Raw genomic sequence first — 19,904 nt, 5'->3', positions numbered from 1 at the left:
TGAGTATAATACGTAATTACTTAAGTGAGTATTTTTCAGTGAATAAGGAAATGGAGTGATCATTCTGTATTTGTCATTTTTTTCTTGACCTTTTAAGTAACTCCAAAAGTGGACTAAAACTAATGTCCTAGTACTTTAGTTTGTGTATAATAATTTGGAGATTTTTAGTAATGGTCTTTTGAACAAATTTGTTTTGTAGAAGTTTGAAATACATACATTGAAATTTTTATGTTCTATATTACTGTCCAGAGTGCATTGTTACGATTTATAGAAAGAAAAAGAGATTTAACTTTGCTGCATTTTCTCTAAAACCTCTCTCCTTTGCTGTCAGGGAATGAAATATTATTCAGAAAAAAAGGTATTTTTTTTCCTTAATGACTCCTTTCCTCTAATTAATGTTAGAGATGAACAAATGAAAAGGTGCTTGTAGTGCAACATCCATTTAGCGTCATAGTATAACTTCCATGGTAGCACCTGTAGTGCTGCTTGGCACAATTTACTACAGTAAACCTTGAGAAGTAGGCTTACTTTTATAGTAAATAGATATTGTCAGTAAAATCACGCTGCATTCCTGGTTTTTGCTGACTTGGATATGACAGATGCTAAAGCTCTTCTGTTTTGTCTGTATAGGAAATACTGTGGCCACAGACATGTTATCTGAACATCCTTTGCTGTCTGAACCATCTTCTGTGAGCTTCTATAACTGGATGTCAAATGCTGTGGGCAACAGAGGAAGTGTAGTACAAGAAAGTCCGGCCACAAAATCTGGACACAATAGTCTTCCAACAGGTATTGTTAATTACAGCTGAATTTAAGAGATGACTCTGGGTTGGCTGTTCCTGTGTTGGCCACTTTTTTCTGTAAGTAAGTGAGCAGGTGACAACATACATACTATTTGTGGGACTTCTCAGCAAACCGGAAAATGAACAAATATGATTTAAGCAGACCTGTTGTTTTCATTTCTTGCACCCTGCCTCCAAAAATTCAGGTTTTTCTTACATTTGAAAATGTAAATGTAACTTCCAAAACCATGTGTAGGTGTCAAAAGCTAAGCCGTAAGATCATCCTCGGTTGCAGAGTTCCTTGGATTTTGTTAGTTATTCTTAATCTAATTTGCATATGCTGTTTTTGTGATAAAAATTTTGTACATTGGAATCCTTGCTCTTTCTCTGTTCAGCTTGAAACTAACCATGTGTTTTGAAAGTAAGTTCCTCGGGAACTGGAATGATCAGCTGGTGTAAGGGAATGGAGAAAAGAAAATACACATTACTCAAAATCTTAAGTGTATTAATGAAGCAGATACGTAACAACTTCTTGCAGCATGTTTATGAATGATGACAGGCTTACAAGAATAATAATCTTCAAATGTGTGTCTCTTAACTTTCTTTTCTAGTGACACTAAATTTGAATGTTTCCTATATTAACGGTCTTTCAGCTGTAATACGTTAATCTTAGGCAGTAAGAAGTTCTTCCAGTTTGTTTTTAATATTGAACAGATATTCTGATCCTACAGAACATCTTTGTGCTTTACGTGTATGTACATATGGTGTGACTACTCTGTAAACTGGAACATGTTTCTCTGCAGAAAGAATCATAGGGTAGAAGTATAGCTTTCAATTTTGTTTATTCATTTATTTATTTCAGAAAAAAGATGCATTTTTTCCTACTGAACCTGTAACAGTTTGTTCACTCGCTTCCGTTCCTGAAGTTGAGACTCTGATTTTAACTCAGACACAGATCTATCCAAACCATTTTTCTGTGGAGACATGTAGTTGTGGCTCTCCACTAAGTGCTGTAAGCTTGAATTTTGAAGAATCGGGATTAATTTACACTGGCAGAGCAACTCTGTCTCATGGAGTTGAGTCCAGTCTAGACTCAATGTGCAGGTGATTCAGCATCACTCTGTCCTTGTGCTGCAAGTCTGGTTGTTCACAAACAAGCAGCTGCAGGGAAGTGGATGTCCCTAGTCACCTCTGAGGAACGTATTTGGGTAGAGACTAATCAGTAGATGTCAGATTAGTGGATTTTGCATTGGGACTAAAAAAGACCAGAAGCTTACAGCACATTGAAAGCTAAAAGCAAGTATCTCAACTGAGGATAATTTTTTTTTTTTATTGTTGCTGATATAGGCTACTCAGCCTACATACTATTTCAGTTTAAACAGGAGTCAAATACTCTATAGAACACAATGCAGACAAAAGGCCTCAGGAAGGAGGGCAATAAGAAGGAAATATTTTTGTGCTTTCCAAATATGAGTTGGACTGTCTCTAGTCCCTCTTCAGCAAGAGTTTCTTTACCCTGAATGCCACTTCTGTGAGGTCAGAGACCTGACTGGGGCTCTGACTTTCTGTGTGTATGGCATGTGTTTCTGTATAATTAATCTTGCTAAATTAATAGAGTTGGTGGTGATAAAATTTGCTGTGCTGTTAGCGTTCCATGGGTATTTATTTTTCAGGTGTGGCACCCAATCTTCCTACTATACCCTCTGCTTCAGACTTCAACACTGTTTTGTCTAGTGACCAGAACACCCTGGATGGCACACACTCCCAGCACAGCACCAGTCAGGATGACATTGCAGGTGTAGAAGAGGGTAACCAGGGGTTTCCTGCTGTCCAGCTAGCAGATGCACAGGTAGGTGTGGTTTGCTGATGTAGTTTGAAATGCTGTAGGGAAAAATAGTTACTACTTAAGAAAACCAAACCAAACCAACAACAAACTTACAACAATGAAAACATTATCATATTTTTGTACACGTTTCTGATACATTCCTGTGCAAAGAGGAAAGGCTCAAGAAACCTCTGAGGTGTCCCATAACAAACTTTATGAATGGTGATTAATAGAGCATTGTTTTATGACCTCAGAGAGAACATACTGGAGCGTTTATGAGAGTAACCTAGTTCTCCAGAGTGCTTTTTACTGAGAGGAACATGCAAAAACCTTGCTCCCATAGCTAAGGATTCAGTGCTGGCCTGCTGTGTTGTCGGTCTTTTTACTCAAAAAGTCCATAAAGCTTCTCCTTTTAATCCCCCTTCCTTCTGTTTTACAGCACTGACAATAAAACTTGAGTGTTCTGTGTGATGTAGCTGACGTTGGAAATACTGTAGATCAACAAATGATGGAGCAAGAAGATAAGAATAATCTAGATAATAAGAAGTAAAGCAGTGGGTTTTGTTTTGTAGGTTGTTTTCAAACCTCTTCTAAGTTACACGGGAATTCAGTCTCAGGATGCAATGCCACTCTGCTACAGAATGTACTTCGGGGAGTACCTTTCATTCTCAGGAACTCTGGACTGTCTAAGGGCAGATATTGTTGATTCAGATACAGCCAAGGAAAGAAAAAGCAAGCGAGCTCGAAGGTATGTTGTGAGATACTTGGAAATGTGTATATTGGCTAAAGAAAAGAAATTAGGATTTTCATGTGAAGACACAGAATTCCAAAGTACTTCCATAGAGTAAGGATCAGTCTTTTTTTTTTTTTTTTTTTTTATCTTATCTGTTTTGTCTTCCTGTTAGAATATTTTTTTTTTTTTTAATCTTCCTGTGGAATGGTTTGGAAATTTTAAGTATTTGAATCTCAGCTACTTATGAAAATTGAAGACTGGGGAAGGGAGAGCTGGTGGGAATAATAGTAGGGGAAATTTGAGAGACTCTTAAATGCTGTTTTGTACTTCATCCTGTAAATGAGGCTGTTACTTTCAGTGTAAATACTGAATTTTCCCCCTGCCCTTTGGGCTAAACTAGGTTGTGATGGAAAAGTTGCATGCCAAAGTAAGTTTGCATAGAACTGAATGATTACTATGTTAGTAGCATGCAGTATGAAAGTATAAAAATGAATTTTTTATATTTATAACTGGTAAGGTGATATCCTAAGGGAAATAAAATGTTGGATTCAGTAAATTAGATGAACCACTGTGTTAAAAAAATATTTGACTCTGATAAAAAGAAACAAAGTAGTAACTTGTACCTTTTTCTTTCCTTAGGCAAGGAGCTGTCAATCTTCCTCCTCTTGAATTCAAACCAGCTTTGATGTTAGAAACTTTCAGTATTAGTGCTGTTGTGATGGAGAAATCCATGTGCACACCTCATAACTCCGCCAATGCCCTTTCTTTTCATGACTTGAATAAACGCTATTATAATACTTTTCACTGTAATTTTACAATTTCTTGCCAGTCCATAAGCCAGCACGTAGATATGGCACTGGTTCGTCTCATTCATCAGTTTAGTACAATGATTGATGATATCAAAGCCACGCAGACAGACATCAAACTTAGCAGATACACAGCTGGATCAGCCTCTCCAACACCTACTTTTAAAACCCGCAAACACAGAGACTTCCGCTCTTCTGATTTCAGCCGAAGCTCTCGAGGAAGCCTTAATGGAGGTAACAGAGTGAACAACACGAAGAACAAGCGAACGAACAATGAGAACAATAAAAAAGAGTCTCGAAACAAGAATTCCTTGGGAAGGTCAGAAAGAAGGACTTCTAAAGTGTCCAGGAAAGGTTCAAAAGATGTAGTTGACCACATGACTATTCATATGGATGATTCTGACTCTATTACTGTGTCGGAACAGAGCGAACCTTCTGCTGAGTGCTGGCAAAATATGTATAAACTGTTGAACTTCTATTCACTCATTTCTGATCCAACCGGGATTTTAGAAAAGTCTTCTGAAACTTTTGGGCCAACAGGTAAACTAGTTCACAAATCCAAGTAATTGAGAGTGCGTGCTTTTGCTCAAGTGTATTATTCTAAAGCTTGATCATAAGGTGGTTTTTGAAAGTTGCCCACCCCATCCAACTTGGATCAGAAGGGCAAGTGGTGAGGATGTGAGGGGGACCTTGTTCACCAAGATGGTGTACAGAAGAAAAAAGGTATTTTCCTGGGTATATAGTATGCTTCGATTCTTTCAATCCTAGAATTGGTCAAATAAGTGTTAATTGATTGGTTTTAAATTCAGTCCCTTGATACTCTTGTGCAGCTCCGTTAATCTGGATTTGCAATGGGTGTGGGACTGCGTTGAAAGATTAACTTTTCTGGTTAATTGTGTGAAGAGTGAATTTTACTTAGAGTGGATTGTGTAGAGTTTGTTCCTCCCTAGGTACTATTTTGTTTTCATGTGGCTGCTGGAAATGCTGTGTATTATCGTTCTGTGAAAATGAGGGAAAAAATTTGTGCCCTGGGAATGACTGAGAAAAAAATAATCTGTGAACCTAGCTTTGAGAGCAGAAGAGGTGAAATACTGATATTTTTTTTTTATAAAGTCCAGCAAAGATAATAGGTGTTTGGGCCAATTTCATCCAGATCTTTTGAGATCTAGGGTGGTCATTGCTCTCTCTTTCCATTGTATTTTAGCACCACAGAGTAAGGTTGAGAGCCTACTTGGCATTGTTCTTTTTGTTGGTGAGCTTAGGTTGTTGTAAATATGCAGGGAATGGTATACTTACTAGTTTAGCGTGTTTTCGTTGGACTTCTCAGCTGAGGAAATGTCAAAGGAGAGCTTCTGTTAAGCAGAGGGCAGTATCTTTTATGCACAGAATATGGTATCCACAGCGATGGTATCTGCACAAAATGTAAATTTTCTTACGTTGTTTTTGTGCTCTTGAGTGTTGAAAAGGAAAACTTGCTAATCCCAGACTCAATTATAAGACCCTTCGGCTGTGAAAGAGTCAGAAAAGAAATAGGATAGTTGGAAAGTCTCAGAGCATTTTTATTGTGTAACAATAAAAATATAAATCTGAATATTTACAAAATGTACATGAGAATATATCTCTCAATAATAATTAAATCACATCACTCATTATTGTCCGCATTGTGTCTTGGATTTGGTCCAGTTGCAGTGTTATTAGAGTGGAATAAGCGAGGCACAGATAATTTGCCTGAAGAGTTCCTTTGATGTGCAAGACACATGATCCTTATTTTCAAATACAAACATAAATCAGATATGCCAAGGATTTCTTGTAAATTATCCTTAAATAACTCTGTATTTTTGTAGGTGTTCGAAGCCCAACCGAACCTGCTTGTAGAGTGGTGTTTGAGAATGAACAGGATAACGGCAGAGACGCGCAGAGGAAGCGCAGCCTGGTGACTTCGGAGCCACAACATGTGACGCTCATAGTTTTTGGAATAGGCATGGTGAACCGAACCCACCTGGAGGCTGACATTGGAGGTCTGACGATGGAGTCCGAACTGAAGAGAATCCATGGCAGTTTCACCCTGAAAGAAAAAATGAAAGGTTGGATAAGCTAAAATGTACTTTGTAATTAAATTCGGTGGCAACTTTACATGACTCTGTGTGTGCGCATGCCTATAGCAATGCGTATGTATGTGCATGTGTACTGTGTTTTGTTTGTAAATAGATGTGCATTATGTTTGCGTATGGATAGTGTAACAACGTTCAACAAGTTGGTTGCTCCTTTCATTTTCAAAAGCTTTCTTCTTGTTGTCATTTGATTTGATTTTACTTAATGCAAATACTAAACCTGTAATTTTTAAATTTTTTCCTGCTACTATTTTTTTGAAAGCAGTAGGCTTACCTGGAAGTATTTTACTGAATGAAATGCTGTTAAATATATTTTCTTTTTTTTTTTTTTAAAGATGTACTACATCAAAAGATGACAGAGACGTGTGCCACTGCTCACATAGGAGGTGTCAATATCGTCCTGCTGGAGGGAATTACGCCAAATATCCAGTAAGTATGAAGCCTGACAATTTAAAATGTTCAAGTGCGTAGAAGTGGTATCAGTTGTGTGGCAGCAAAGGTATGTAGCTTCATATGGAGAAAGCACTGATGATATGTCTTTAGGTAGAATCTGTGAAGTCATAGGGTTTGGTGGCAGTCGTGAAGCTGTTGCAGAACTGGGTTGGAGTCTGACGTGTAAAACTAATTGCACGTGCCCATTGATGGGAGGCTTTTCTGTGGAAGGCATGTCTGAGTAAGCTGAGAAGGAATATGGTGAAAGTATTAGTAGGTTTCAGTCTAGGGCACCCAATCACACAAGCCATAGACATGAATAGGAATACTGTTCTTTTCTATTTCTAGTTAAAGATAATAGTAAGTTCAGAACTGGCTGTAGGATCACAGTGTAAATGGGTAGGTGACCTGACTGCAAAACTGTATGTGACAGGTCCTCTTGTAAAAAGAAAGAAATTAGATTTCATGTAATCAGAGCTTTCTGCAAAATTATTTGTGTGGTGTATGCATAGAAACTTTATCACATTGTGTGTATTGTTTCTTTTATGCTTCTAATTGCTTTTTGAAGCTTATAGGTCCCACTAAACCATACAAGATTTTTAGGGAGTGTTTAACCTACTGATGCTGATTATTCCCATTTAAGATCTGTATTGTTTCTTTAATAGGTGTCTTTTGGAATTCCCATGATGCATGATTCTTTGTGTCATTTTTACAGTTCTCGGATCCATTCTCCACCCTTTATATAATTGACACAACTTGGCAGGGGCCGGGGGGAGAATCACTTTTTGTGCGTGAACATCTTGAATTACTTGCTCAGCATCCACATTAGGGTGTTTTTGGTTTTGGGGCTTTTTTTTTTTTTTTTTTTTTTTGCCAGGTTCACAAACTCAAAAAAGGGCATGCATTATTTTTCTTTGTTTCCAGATGAACTTCTTTCTGTTTGAGTTGCAAAACAACAGTTGAACCACAACGCTTTGTCATATAGATCACCCTCATGCAGTTTGAGTCTTAGTTGGGTAACCCTTAGTATGTGATCTGGTTTTAGAATATTAATGTTGTAGAAAAGGGGCTAAATAATGGGACTTGGGTCTCTCCTTTTAATTTCTGTGTAGTTTGGAAGATAATACATAGCACTTAAACCATACAGTATTTCATAAGTATCTCCAGCTAATTGTTTCTGCTAAGTGTGTTTCAGGTGGATAAATGTAAGTGCGAATCTGACAGCCATGTAGGATTTCTGAAGGCAACTGAGGTTCTTTATGTCTGTTTTACCTCATCATTGTACTGAGCTTCTATATAGGGAAGGTACCAAAGGAAAGGGGGTAAATAATGATAAATCTTTAACAACAGCAGCAGCAAACAACAAACCCTAAAAAAACCCAAAATCCTAAATGAGGTAAATTTGAAAGTAAGTGTCATATTGTGGGTTACAAGTAATTAACTGACTAATTTTGCATGAATGTTTATTCTTTATTTGCTTTGTTTTTGTTTTTCTTGCTTTCTCTTCAATCTTCATCTGTAGACTGGAGGATTTTCCTACATCTCCTACAAGCACAGCCAAACAAGAGTTTCTGTATGTCATATTATTATGTTTCATAGTCTTGCGATTAACTCTGTGTTGTGTAGCTAGTGGCTGCATTCCTACTGTGTGTGATTGTGTAGGCAGATGTTGCTTGAATACATTTTAGTTTAACATCTAATATTACCTAGATAAGCTTTTAATGTAGCCTGCTAAATACCTGTCCAAAAAAGCCCTTGTAAATGTTAACAGGCTAGCTTTAGGGGCAGGTATTACACTATACAGTCACTCCAGTAACGCTAGAATAGTTTCACTGGCTGTTAAGTTTGTTAGATCCACTTCTCTGCTCATTTTGAGGAGGTAACATAATGCTCATAAAATGTAAAGGAGCAGGCAGGTTAGATGTGCTTTGGACTTGGTAAGGAACTGCCGTGCTTGGAGTGCTCGCGCCTGCTGTGATTTCAGCACAAATAGGACCATTCCTCTTGCCTTTATTTACCTCTATGCTGGGTTAATTCCTGGGCATGCTGACCAGGCTACGCTAACACAAAGTGTTTTCCTGAAAACTCTGCCTGTGCATCTGCTGCTAATGAAGGTGATGCTTTTTGTCTCCCCCATGTCTGCGTGTGTGAGTCAGGTCTTTGCTTTCACCAAAGATGCAACGTCTTCTTTCTAGTCGCATACTTGCTTCCCCATGCCTAAGTCCAGAGAGTCTCAGGGGAGTAGCAGCCAAGGTGGGGAATGATGCACTGGTAGTCCAGAAGCCCTTTTTCACAATGAGCCTGCAGTATTCCGAGAAGAAAAGTTATGTAGCCAAAAGTAGTGAGGCTCTCCTTTCCCCCCCTCCACCTTTTTTCTCTTTCCTCCCCACCCCCCAGCAGTATTCTGAGTACAGGTTTCTTTTGCTGCTCTAGACCACCAGTGCGTATCTTCTAGAAGGATGTAGTACAACTGCTCTTTGTTACAGCAGGTGTGTATACTCGGTGTTGTGAGAATACAGGCCTCTATAGGTGGTAACTCTGGAAGGAGAGGTGATGGACTGTAAAACTGCAAGTGATATAAAGAAAAGACTGGGGTTTGTTCCTTTTTGTCTGGTAGCGACACTAAACCAGCAAAAGAAAGTGGTTTTTTGCGTAGTGTGTCACTGAACAGTTGAATTCATTGCCATATGATGTGGTCGGCAAAAGTATAAACTATTAAAAGGATTGGGCAAATCCTTGTAGGGTAGATCTGGTGGTGAGGCGTGAACACAATGCAGCCTCTGGCTCAAAAAGTAAACCCCTGATGGCTGGAATTAAGGGAAGGATTGCTTGATTTATGCCCCAGGTATCTGCTACTGCCTGAATCTTCATCTGACTCAGTGTGGTAGTTCCTGTGTGTGTTACAGGCCTCCTGCTGATGTTTTTTCCCCGCTTTTTCTAACGTTCCCATAAATCTGTTAGGTTGAGTGATGGCCTTGTAGCCAGTTCTGTAGTGGGACAAAAACTGTTTTCACAAGTTTGTCTGTGGAGTGATTATTTATGGAATTGATGCAAGAGCATAGAATGACTTCTGAATGCATTACTGTATATAATTTAAATATCAATTAATGATTTTAATGATATTCCACCAGATCTGTTATAGGCATATCCCCATAGGTAAGCAGACTGCAGGTGTATCACGTGTAGTGCTCATTCCAAGTAAATGAATAGCTGCACGGTTGTTCTGCAGCTCAGTCTGTGATGGGCGTAGGCTTTTTGTAGACCAAGAAGTGACAGTGTAATTCATTTGTTGCATGAAATATAGAAATACTTTAGCAGAGAAGCACAGCTGGATCTTGCTGAAATCTCATTCTCCTGTGACATCTGTATTGCTGTAATTTTTTTAAATTAAGGAAGTACTGCAAATGGTATGAATTCCCATGTTTGGAAGTGATTGTAAATTCAGTACAGATGTCAATTCCAACTACATTTACTTTTAACTTCTATACAAAGGTAGGTTAAGTCTAGGCTGTCTGGTGCAGGTCAGGAAGAGATCCTGCAACTTCCCTGAAGTTGAATATTGTTCTTTGGATGCTGGAATAGCTAACACAGTAGTATTTTGTGTTATAGATGGGGGAAAAAATGTGTTCTTGATTGGATTGACAGTAGTTCAGTCAGAATGGCAGCAGGAAGAGAGCAGGAAATAAGCAAACATCAACAGAGAAATAATAGGTGTCTCAAAGAAGTGGGTTAAAATAAGTCTGTCCTTTTCTTAAGTAATGTTTATTTGTATAATGTTTTTTTGAAAATACTTCTGAGTTAAGACGTTTCCTCCATCATACTTGTGTAAATTCTTCAAATATTCCGAAATTGTTTCTGCTTGACAGTCTACCCTAAAATTTTAATCCATAACCACTTTAGGTCACTTGTAGCTGGGGAAATCTGAAAATGGTTCTAGAGGTTCAGTAAATCAATCTGCTGTTGATAGGCCTGTGGTTGTGTTACAGTGCTGTGTATTTCTTCATTATAAGTAGAAGGATGATGATGTTGGGTTGGAGTTTGGTTTGTTTTTTTCATTTCCACACCTGGGATGCTTTGGGCTAGCTGATATTTTAACATTAGAATAAGGAGACATCTGTTTGGGCTTCACGGAAGAAAAATGACTTGGGGATTAGAATATATAGAATATTGTAACTTTCACCATGAAACCAAACTGTCTGTAGAACAATTTAAATCATGATGCAAGAAGTATTTTTTATATGCTCCTTAAAATACAGTAATTGAGAAACTTTCATTGAATGTTGCAATCGTATAGAGTCTATTTTTCAGACGTTTTAGCTGATGAACTACATCTTCTGAACTTTCTCTTTGAGGCTGTGATATTCTGTGCTGGCTACATAATATACTTCCGTTGGGTAACCCTCCAGTAATTGACCTTAGATGAGAAACATCAATGTGTTACCCCATGTATCTTTTTTAATAGGAGCTTAGTGAATTCTGATATGCCACAATTTCATTTTGACATCAAAAACTGTCAGCTTCGTGCAGTTGTATTTTTATCTTGGTTATCCATTTTGAACAATATCCTCCTTAACATTCAAATGAAGTTTAGACTTCATATTTTGGAATACTATGTGTCAATTAAACATCAGTATTAATTCACAAACCCATTTATCACTTGCTATGTATTTATTGCTGAGTGTTTCCTCCACTGACCTATTTGGATGCTAAAATCAGATTTTACTAAATCTTCTTATGAAAAGGATGGTTCCAGATTATTCCTGGAAAGGAGCTGAAATGGAAGGTTCTTGTTTGTTTCAGTGTGTGAAAATTTGTTTGTGTACGTGCAGCCTAGTGTGTGTAATACTCAAATGGTCTTATGTTATGCAAGAATAACAGTTTAACGGGTATTTTTCCAATGCATGACTTGTGGTTCTCTTAAATGTAGTGTAGTTGTTTGTGGCATGTAGTGCATCTGTGTGTGTAAAGTGAAAGAAAAAGGAATGTGGACATAGTTTATAAACAAAATCGCTTATACGAATATTTTAAAATTCAAGTAACGCTTAAAAAAATTAACATAAAACTGTAATTGTTTTGAAAGATGTGCAAATAAATCCTATTTCCTTTTCTGTTAGAACTGTCGTGAAATGCAGTATTGCCAAATCCCAGGCCCTGTATAGTGCCCAGAGAGGGCTGAAAACAAACAATGCTGCTGTGGTCAAAGTTGGAGCCATCAGCATCAACATCCCTCAGCACCCTGCCACGCTGCACAGCATGATGGTGCGCAGCTCTCACCAGCTCTCCAAGCAGATTTCAGATCTCATCAGGCAGCCATCAACTGCGTGAGTGCTGCTTGCACGGCACTTCGGAATGCCGCTGTTGGCCGTCCCGTTACAGGCGTGGGCTAATCCAAACCTATGGGGGAGAGTCAGGCTGGTCGTGTATTGTGTTAGAATAACAAGATGTATTTTCTGATCTTTGTCTTGGTGAATAGGCCCCAGCCTACCAAAGAAGATGTTGCGACTCCTTTGCCCTCTGAAAAGACTCCCACGAGTATTAATCAAACGCCTGTTGAAACAAATGAATTTCCACAGCTCCCAGAAGGCTTAGAAAAGAAGCCCATTGTTCTTAAATTCAGTGCCATGATAGATGGTATAGCTATTGGAGCAGCGCTCTTGCCATCTCTAAAGGCGGAATATAAGATGGGAAGAATGAGGAGTCACGGAATGACAGGTAACAGTTCTCTGAAACTCTAAAAACGTTGTGGTTGATAGTTTGGTCTTGCTAGAAGCATCCAAGAGGACTCGATATTTCTGTTGAATTATAGCTAGAGCTCTGAATCTGTTGCTGTCAGCTTATGTTTTTGACTGTGGACTTCAGTCAGATGAGGCCATACAGAGAATTTACTCTCTTGTTGCTATACACAATTGCCAGAGGCTGCGTAGATGAAGACATGTATATACATTCATATATAGCTTCCTCTCAGGAAGCTTCCCTCTAACTGCTAAAATCAGTTTATGATCCTCAATTAATTATATTCTGATTTTGTAAGGCTACTTGAGAATACTCTTATAGAGCTTCAATACATGAGGTGGTTTGTATGACTCCCTTCTCCATGTAATTACAGTGAAGTCTTCATTGTCTTCAAAAATTAAGAAAACCCAGAATCATGTGAGTGGGTATTTATAGCTCTAGAGGTCTATGCACTTCAATAGTAGCTTAAAGATCATTTATTATTATTATTATTATTATTATTCCAAAAGTTTCTTTAAATTTAAGGATGTATAAAAGATCATTTTGCCAGTTTATACCCTTTCTTTCCCCATCTTCCTTTTATAGGGGCCCAAACTAGATTTAATTTTGAGCTTCCAAGTCACAGATTGCGCTTCACTTCAAAAGTCTCTGCCACTGATATGTCGACCATTCCTCCTTCGGCAAGTCTCAACCTTCCTCCTGTCACTATGTCAGGCAAATACATCATGGAGGAACACGATACCTACTCGGACCAAATTTGGAGCATAGATGAACTCCCTGCCAAGCAGGGCTATTATCTACAGGGGAACTACTTACGCTGTGTGGCTGAAGTAGGTGTTGAAGACAGTAGTCATCTTTGACAGCATGTTCTTTCCATTCTGTTACCTTTCTGTATGTGCATCTTCATATTATTGTTGTGATCTGCCTGCTTCAGCACTCTCAGGTTTACAGGTTCATCCAAATAGAGCATTTGTAAATGCGTGACACTGAAATAGAACTTTCTCAGTCCTTAGTTTGATGAGCAGCCAAACATATTCAGCACTCAAGGCCACTGTATCGGAGGATTTTGAATATGATATTTTGTGCAAACAGTTTGGAATGACAATATTTCTCACTAGTGAAGCAGAGAAGTATATTATGCTGATGATTCAAAGAAAGTATAATTTTAAACCGAAAGCGGATGCTAATGCATCAGATAGTCGTATATTTTGCAAAAAGTAATATTTAAAAAATGAAAAATAATTTTATTGGTTTATAACTTCTTTTTTTTTTCATGATTAGGCAGCTCCATGGCTAGGAGAAGCTATATATAACCTTAGTAAATGACACAAAATTTTCTGTTCGACACAGTGTGTTCTACTCACCAGCTCTATTTTTGTACCAATTTCCACGGTTGCTTTTCACAGAGAGAAAAGTGGTGCTGCTTAAAAGAAACCGATCTGGTGGGGAAATGCGGGGCTTTTCTGCTAACTTTTTCTTTGGTCAGAAAAATGATCCAGCATGTTCGTAATTGAGACTTCTGACATGTGTGTCTTTATGGGAGAAGTTTCATTGGGTGCTGCTCTTTGTTTAACCCATTTGAGTTGTTTCCTGGCTGAAGAAGGACCTTCTTTGAATTGAACGGAATGGTCTTTGAATTTGTTGAGCATGTAAAAAAAGAGGGAGGGGCTGCTTAGCAAAGGCAAAAGCCAAGTGCAAGTAGTTTTAGAAAATATCTGTATCATAATTTTACTTTAAAAGCCTTCATGGTGAATTTAAACATTCTTGGGCAGACTCCAGTTCCTTAGGAATATTCTTTAATATTAGATTGGACACATAATAAGTTTGCCACTGAAGGTATTGGTAAACTTGTTCATATACAGTGACTAGAATAACGTACTTTTGGAGGTTGACAGCTCATTTCTGTTTTGTTCTGGTAACAATTTACTGTCTGAAATTCAGTAGCATTTTGCACACATCCCTGAACCTTAATAGAGTCCTGCATTTTATTGTCTCAGCTAAACTTAAACAGGAGAATAAACCTTTTAATAGTGTATGTCCTTCAGTTTTCTGATAGGTATTCACAGCAGAAAAATGGCAAGACAAAACTATGTAATGTTCTTTTTTTTTTTTTTTAATGCCAATAACAATATAATTGGACTTGAAAAGGTATGCCTGAAAATTAAAAATGTGTTGTCGTGAAACCATATGTATGTTAACTTTTAAAGTTTTGTTCTAAAATTTTATATTTCTGCAGGTTGGTTCTTTTGAACATAATCTCACAACTGATCTTTTAAATCACTTAGTATTTGTGCAAAAAGTGTTCATGAAGGAAGTAAATGAAGTCATACAGAAGGTTTCAGGTAAGCAGAACACTTAAAACCAACTTTAAGTGAGATCCTTAAACCTCATTTATGGCAACGTTGTGTAGCTCTTGGATGAGGTGTTTATTTCACAGAGGTTGTCCTTTGCATCTGGCACTCTGAGCAGCAGAGCTGGAGTTGCAAGTAGCGACAGAGGCTCTGGGAAGTTTTTGTAGCTCTATCTGAATAAGGTGTTTTATTGGGAAGCAGAATGGTTCATCATTTTGGATGCTAGCCCTTGTGTCTGTGACATGATCTTACTTGGCTTACTGTCTGTATTCACTTTGTTTACCTATAAAATGCAGATCGTGACACTGAATTTCATAAAATAACATCAGCATATACTCTTAAAGGAAAACAGCTGCGTCCGGGGAAAATAGTGTCAATATTGGTATTAGTGTCTGCTGATTCCTAGCTCTTTTGATAGCAGGTTATGTGTTTCAGAACTGGTTGAAAAAGGCATTTGGCTATTCATTAGATTGCTTTGTGTTTCATGCTGTATACTCAGAAACGACTGTATTATTTCTGTCATTTAGGCTGGCTTCTGTTCTCAAAAAACTTTCAGAAGAAAATAGTGGTTTTTTTAACCTAATTTTAGAGAAGAGTTCCAAAGTCACTTAGTGCAGTCTACATTGTGTATTCATCTGTTTGATGTTAGACAGCCAAAGTTATAAAACATTTATTTTCTTACATAGAAAACTCTGTTTGACCAAGTCACAGTTTACACAGCATTTAAAACCAGATCCACTCACTTTCTAGTTTTTACTGTTAGAGACTTGGTCTGTGTTCACGAACTGAAAGCAAACCAAAAAGCTGGTAACTTCTCCCATGCAGTAATATTTTAATGGCAAACAAGTTCTATCATCCTCCGCACTGGAGAAAATAATAAAAAAAAAAAAAGAAGAAAGAGTACAAAATGACCCTATTTTTTCTGATATGTGACTACTCTGAGGGAAAACATAAGGACTGGAAGCTTTGACACGTTAGATATTATTTGATAGTTTTAAGAAAAGCCAGGAATATAATTTACAGTGGATGTTACATGATGGATGAGGAGACTAACAGAAAAGCAAATGAGAACTGTGGAAGCATTTTGTTGTTCTTTAGGTCAAAACAAGAATTGGCAGATGAGGGTAAACAGTAAATGAATTAGAAGGACAAGCAGTAATGAGTAAGAAACATTGTCTGCCTATTAAGAAATAATAATAAAGAAGGTAAAAAGAAAGAAGAATAACCAGGGGAGGTAAAGGGAATATGAATTTCATTAGTTATCTTTTTAGAGGAAGAAGGATGTATGTTTGAGAGAAAATATTACAGGATGACAAATATGAATAAATACTCAAAAGCAGGTGAAATGTCAAGTAGTATTAATTTTAACACTTTTTGAGTTATCCTAAAAAGCTGTCGTAGAAATATAACTGATTTTTTATATTTAGGAAGGATTCGATGCAGTGGAGAAAATAGAAAATGCCATAATCCCTGAATGAGAAGAACAAATCTATAACACCCTGATGTTTGTTTCACACAAAATATATTAGCATTGAGTAGTAAGAGAACACTTAGGGGAAGAATTAACCTTCAACAGCTGTCATTCTTCTATTAGAACAGTTTTTACAGAGGAGCATAAAGTGGTAAAAAGGGAAACCTGTATTAGATTTCTTTTACAACATTTCTCAGTCTCTAGAGTTCATTCTTTCCTCTGTTTTATATGAGGAATTTGGTATCATTGCTGGTTTTTTGCTTTTCCAGACCGTAAATTTGTATTAGGAGTAGCAGCCTGATGGTTTTTGAAATGTGACTGCTACCTTCCATATTTTGGAAATTCAGCAGGAATGTAGTCAGCTGCCAGTGATCCGTGGGTCTGGGTGCTGAATGCAGAACAGTGGGCGTGGAAGACAGCTTTTGTCCTTCTGATTTGCAACAAAGTAATTTACATGGCTTGAAAATTCCTTTTAGGATAGTATACTAAAGTGTTTTTTCTGTTTATGGTTTCTGTTACACTCAAATATCGAATGCATGTTATCCTTATAAAACCCGGGTAAGTTCCAGTTATTTAAGGTGGAGTTGTACAGATTAAAGGCTAGGTAATGAACAGAGAGAGCAGTTCATAGTAGTTCCATCTGCAAGCTGAGGGCAGTGTTGATTTACAGACAGCAGGTGTCAGCTTTCAGACTCTTGGAACTTTCTGCACTGGTTTATGTAAAGATTCAAGTCTAACTTCTAATTTAGTTTCATTCAAGAAAATTACGCTCGTTTAAGTGAGAGTGTAGATGGAGAAATTTTATTTAAAAGTGGTATCTGTTTTCTTTCTTTTTTCTTTTTTAAACTGGCAAATGCATTGTAAACTTTGTGAAGAAATGTCATTGCAAAAATAGCCTGTAATATGCATGTGGAGAATATATGAAGGATGAGTTAGTTTTCTTGCTCAGAACCCTTAGGTTGCCATTGTAGTTTTACGTGATCCTAGTTGAGAATATCTGGGGATGGGACTTAACACTCACACATACACCCACCCTTACCCTAAACAACAAAAGGAGGAGGAGGTTGTTAAAACTATTTGGAGAAGAAATATCCAGATGAAAAATGGAGTGACAAAAATTTACTGTTGTTGTGTGCTTGTGGGTGTTTTTTTCTAAATCTGCGATTTAACTGCCTATTTTTTATCTAATTAGAAGAACTGGCATATATGGAGAGAGTGACAGCCCTTTCCAGCAACAAGACCTTCCTGTAAACTGAGACTGAACGTAGATCAAATCTCAAGGAGAATTTAAACCAGGATTGCTTCTTCAGTTTAGGGCTTGTGGGAATATGTGACGTGGGATGAAATATGCCAGGATGAGGAAGGAAACACAAAAACAAAATAATCACAAGATACTCTTTCCTCTTGTCATTGAAAAAATACTGATAGACTTTCAAATCCTCTTTTCATGTAATTTGCATGGTATTCGTTCAAGTATTTAATTTTTATTGTCAGATAATTAGGAGATACTCCTCAGCTCCTACACCAATGTATCTTTTTGAAAACTAGGTGTTACTCCTTGGAGGCTTTGAGCCTTCCTGTGGGAAGTTTCCTGGGAGGGAGGAACATGAGAATTAGTAGTAGTGTTAGAGACGCAGAGACTTAGTACAGTTAGTAGAGAGCTATTCGTTATATGTAACAACCTGAATCTGCACTGATGTCTTACATCTTCAGCCTATATTTGGTTTTATAAATCTTCAACTAGTGACTGTTTAAAATGCGGCTTAATTCACTGTCACCTTTTTTTTGGTTTAGTATCTGTTTGTTTGAAAATGTTTGCTGTGTTAAAACTCTGAATGTGCATATTTAATGTGTACAGGAGGGGAGCAGCCAATACCTCTTTGGAATGAACATGATGGTACAACTGATGGCGAAAAACCAAAAATTCTTCTTTACTCATTGAGCCTACAGTTTAAGGTAACCTTATGATGACAAAACAGCAGTCCTAGATACTATTGATGGTTTTTGGATTTTTACCTCAAATCTTAATGAATTAGGAATAATCCGCGTGGAGAAAAAGACCTTGAGTTTGGTTCCTGTAATCTTTTAAGACAGCTTAGTAGCACTGCATTTTGAAAAACTGTTACGTCCTCTTTTTGCTGCACGGTGAAAAGGGGGGTTTGCTGCGTGTTTTGTTTGGGTTTTTTTCCTCCCTTCTCTTTATGTCTCTGAACTAGATCCCAATAATGTTGTACCTTTCTTATTCACTAGGGAATTCAAGTGACAGCTACAACTCCCTCAATGCGAGCTGTGAGATTTGAAACTGGACTGATAGAACTTGAACTCTCAAACAGACTGCAAACCAAAGCAATGCCTGGAAGTAGCAGCTACCTCAAACTGTTTGGGAAATGCCAGGTGGATTTAAATCTGGCACTAGGACAGATTGTTAAACATCAGGTTAGTGTTCATCATCTTTGCATGTGCTCTTCTTCAGAGTGTGGGATTAAAAAAATACATGACTGGGTGGGGGTTTTAGCTTTTTTTTTTTTTTTTTTTGTAATAAAAGTTTAAGCATTCTGCAGCACATAGTTGTGGAAATTTACTTCATCAATATGCCCTCGTATTTTGGTAAATTAGTCATGTAAAATAAACTTTCTCATTTGAGTCAAGAAGGGAAGATGACATTTCAGGAGAATTAGTAAGGCCAGTGTATGTGCATTGAAGATAGAAGGAGTGAAGTATGGGCTCTTCTTTACTTTCCCTTTTTTTTTTTTTTTTTTTTTTTTTTTTCCCTTCTTCTTTAATTTCTCTCATGCTGTTAATATCTCGGAACTTACTAGCCCTTTGCAACAGTACTGGCCATGCTACTGAGTCCAATTTAAATTTTTTGTTGATAATGCTATTATTTTTAGGGTACATGAATGCAATAATAAGACCAGACAAGACCCAGACTTGTCTAGACCTACATTTTGACCTAGTGTGTCTGTCTTAGTTTGACAGTTGTATCTTGTAGTCTTAAACCCACTGTTAACGTGAAATCACTAATTCTATGATAGAAGAGTATTTTGTGATGCCTAGAAATGAATAAATACCAATCTTAGAACCTATAAATGTACTGTCACAATTGTATATCTGGGTATATAAATAGCTATTTTAGTTACATTTTATAATAAATAAGGAAAAGAACGCTGCAATCAGAATCTGATGTAAGAAAATTTAATATCCTGAAAGGAGCTTTGGCTAGAAGAGAAAAAGGGTAAAGGAGACAGCTTTACTTCTTGTTGTAATTTCACATTTTGTCAAATGCAGTGATTTGCTTTTAAAATTTTTTTCCTGCCCCTGAACTCCTCCCTGCTGCAATCCCTTCCCCCTTCCCAATTTTTGAACGTTTTAAGGTTTATGAAGAAGCTGGCTCAGACTTTCATCAAGTTGCCTATTTCAAAACAAGAATTGGATTAAGAAATGCTCTCCGAGAAGAAATCAGTGGTTCATCAGATAGAGAAGCCGTGCTCATTACTTTGAACAGACCAATTGTTTTTGCTCAGCCTGTGGCCTTTGATAGAGGTATTGAAGAGATAATTGCTACAAATTTGGCTTAATACTGAGGAAGCTATGTTTTGGTTTTTTCAAGAGGCTTGACTATTCAACATTAGTATATTTCATGTTAAATCAAAATGTCAG

At 37.4% G+C, this 19,904-nt stretch overlaps 1 protein-coding gene across 15 annotated transcripts in view; it reads left to right on the top strand.

The window, feature by feature from the left end:
* Window positions 1-19,904, top strand: part of BLTP1 (bridge-like lipid transfer protein family member 1) — a 125,057-nt gene that overhangs the window by 70,143 nt on the left and 35,010 nt on the right. For 13 of the 15 annotated variants that reach the window (XM_055700580.1, XM_055700631.1, XM_055700620.1 and 10 more), the window contains exons 43-56: window positions 631-789; window positions 2,456-2,631; window positions 3,180-3,355; window positions 3,980-4,686; window positions 5,991-6,230; window positions 6,593-6,686; window positions 8,212-8,262; window positions 11,804-12,010; window positions 12,163-12,401; window positions 13,008-13,252; window positions 14,659-14,764; window positions 18,103-18,200; window positions 18,495-18,680; window positions 19,619-19,787. In XM_055700580.1, coding sequence (XP_055556555.1) covers window positions 631-789; window positions 2,456-2,631; window positions 3,180-3,355; window positions 3,980-4,686; window positions 5,991-6,230; window positions 6,593-6,686; window positions 8,212-8,262; window positions 11,804-12,010; window positions 12,163-12,401; window positions 13,008-13,252; window positions 14,659-14,764; window positions 18,103-18,200; window positions 18,495-18,680; window positions 19,619-19,787 — 2,853 coding nt within the window. The remainder of the gene's footprint in view (window positions 1-630; window positions 790-2,455; window positions 2,632-3,179; window positions 3,356-3,979; window positions 4,687-5,990; window positions 6,231-6,592; window positions 6,687-8,211; window positions 8,263-11,803; window positions 12,011-12,162; window positions 12,402-13,007; window positions 13,253-14,658; window positions 14,765-18,102; window positions 18,201-18,494; window positions 18,681-19,618; window positions 19,788-19,904) is intronic. The other 2 variants (XM_055700563.1, XM_055700573.1) reach the window with 2 other exon arrangements.

The sequence above is a fragment of the Falco cherrug genome, chromosome 1 (genome assembly GCF_023634085.1).
Source record: "Falco cherrug isolate bFalChe1 chromosome 1, bFalChe1.pri, whole genome shotgun sequence".
Classification (NCBI taxonomy): Eukaryota; Metazoa; Chordata; class Aves; order Falconiformes; family Falconidae; genus Falco; species Falco cherrug.
The sequence above is the reverse complement of the archived record's forward strand: the minus strand, read 5'-3'. Positions and strand labels throughout refer to the sequence as shown.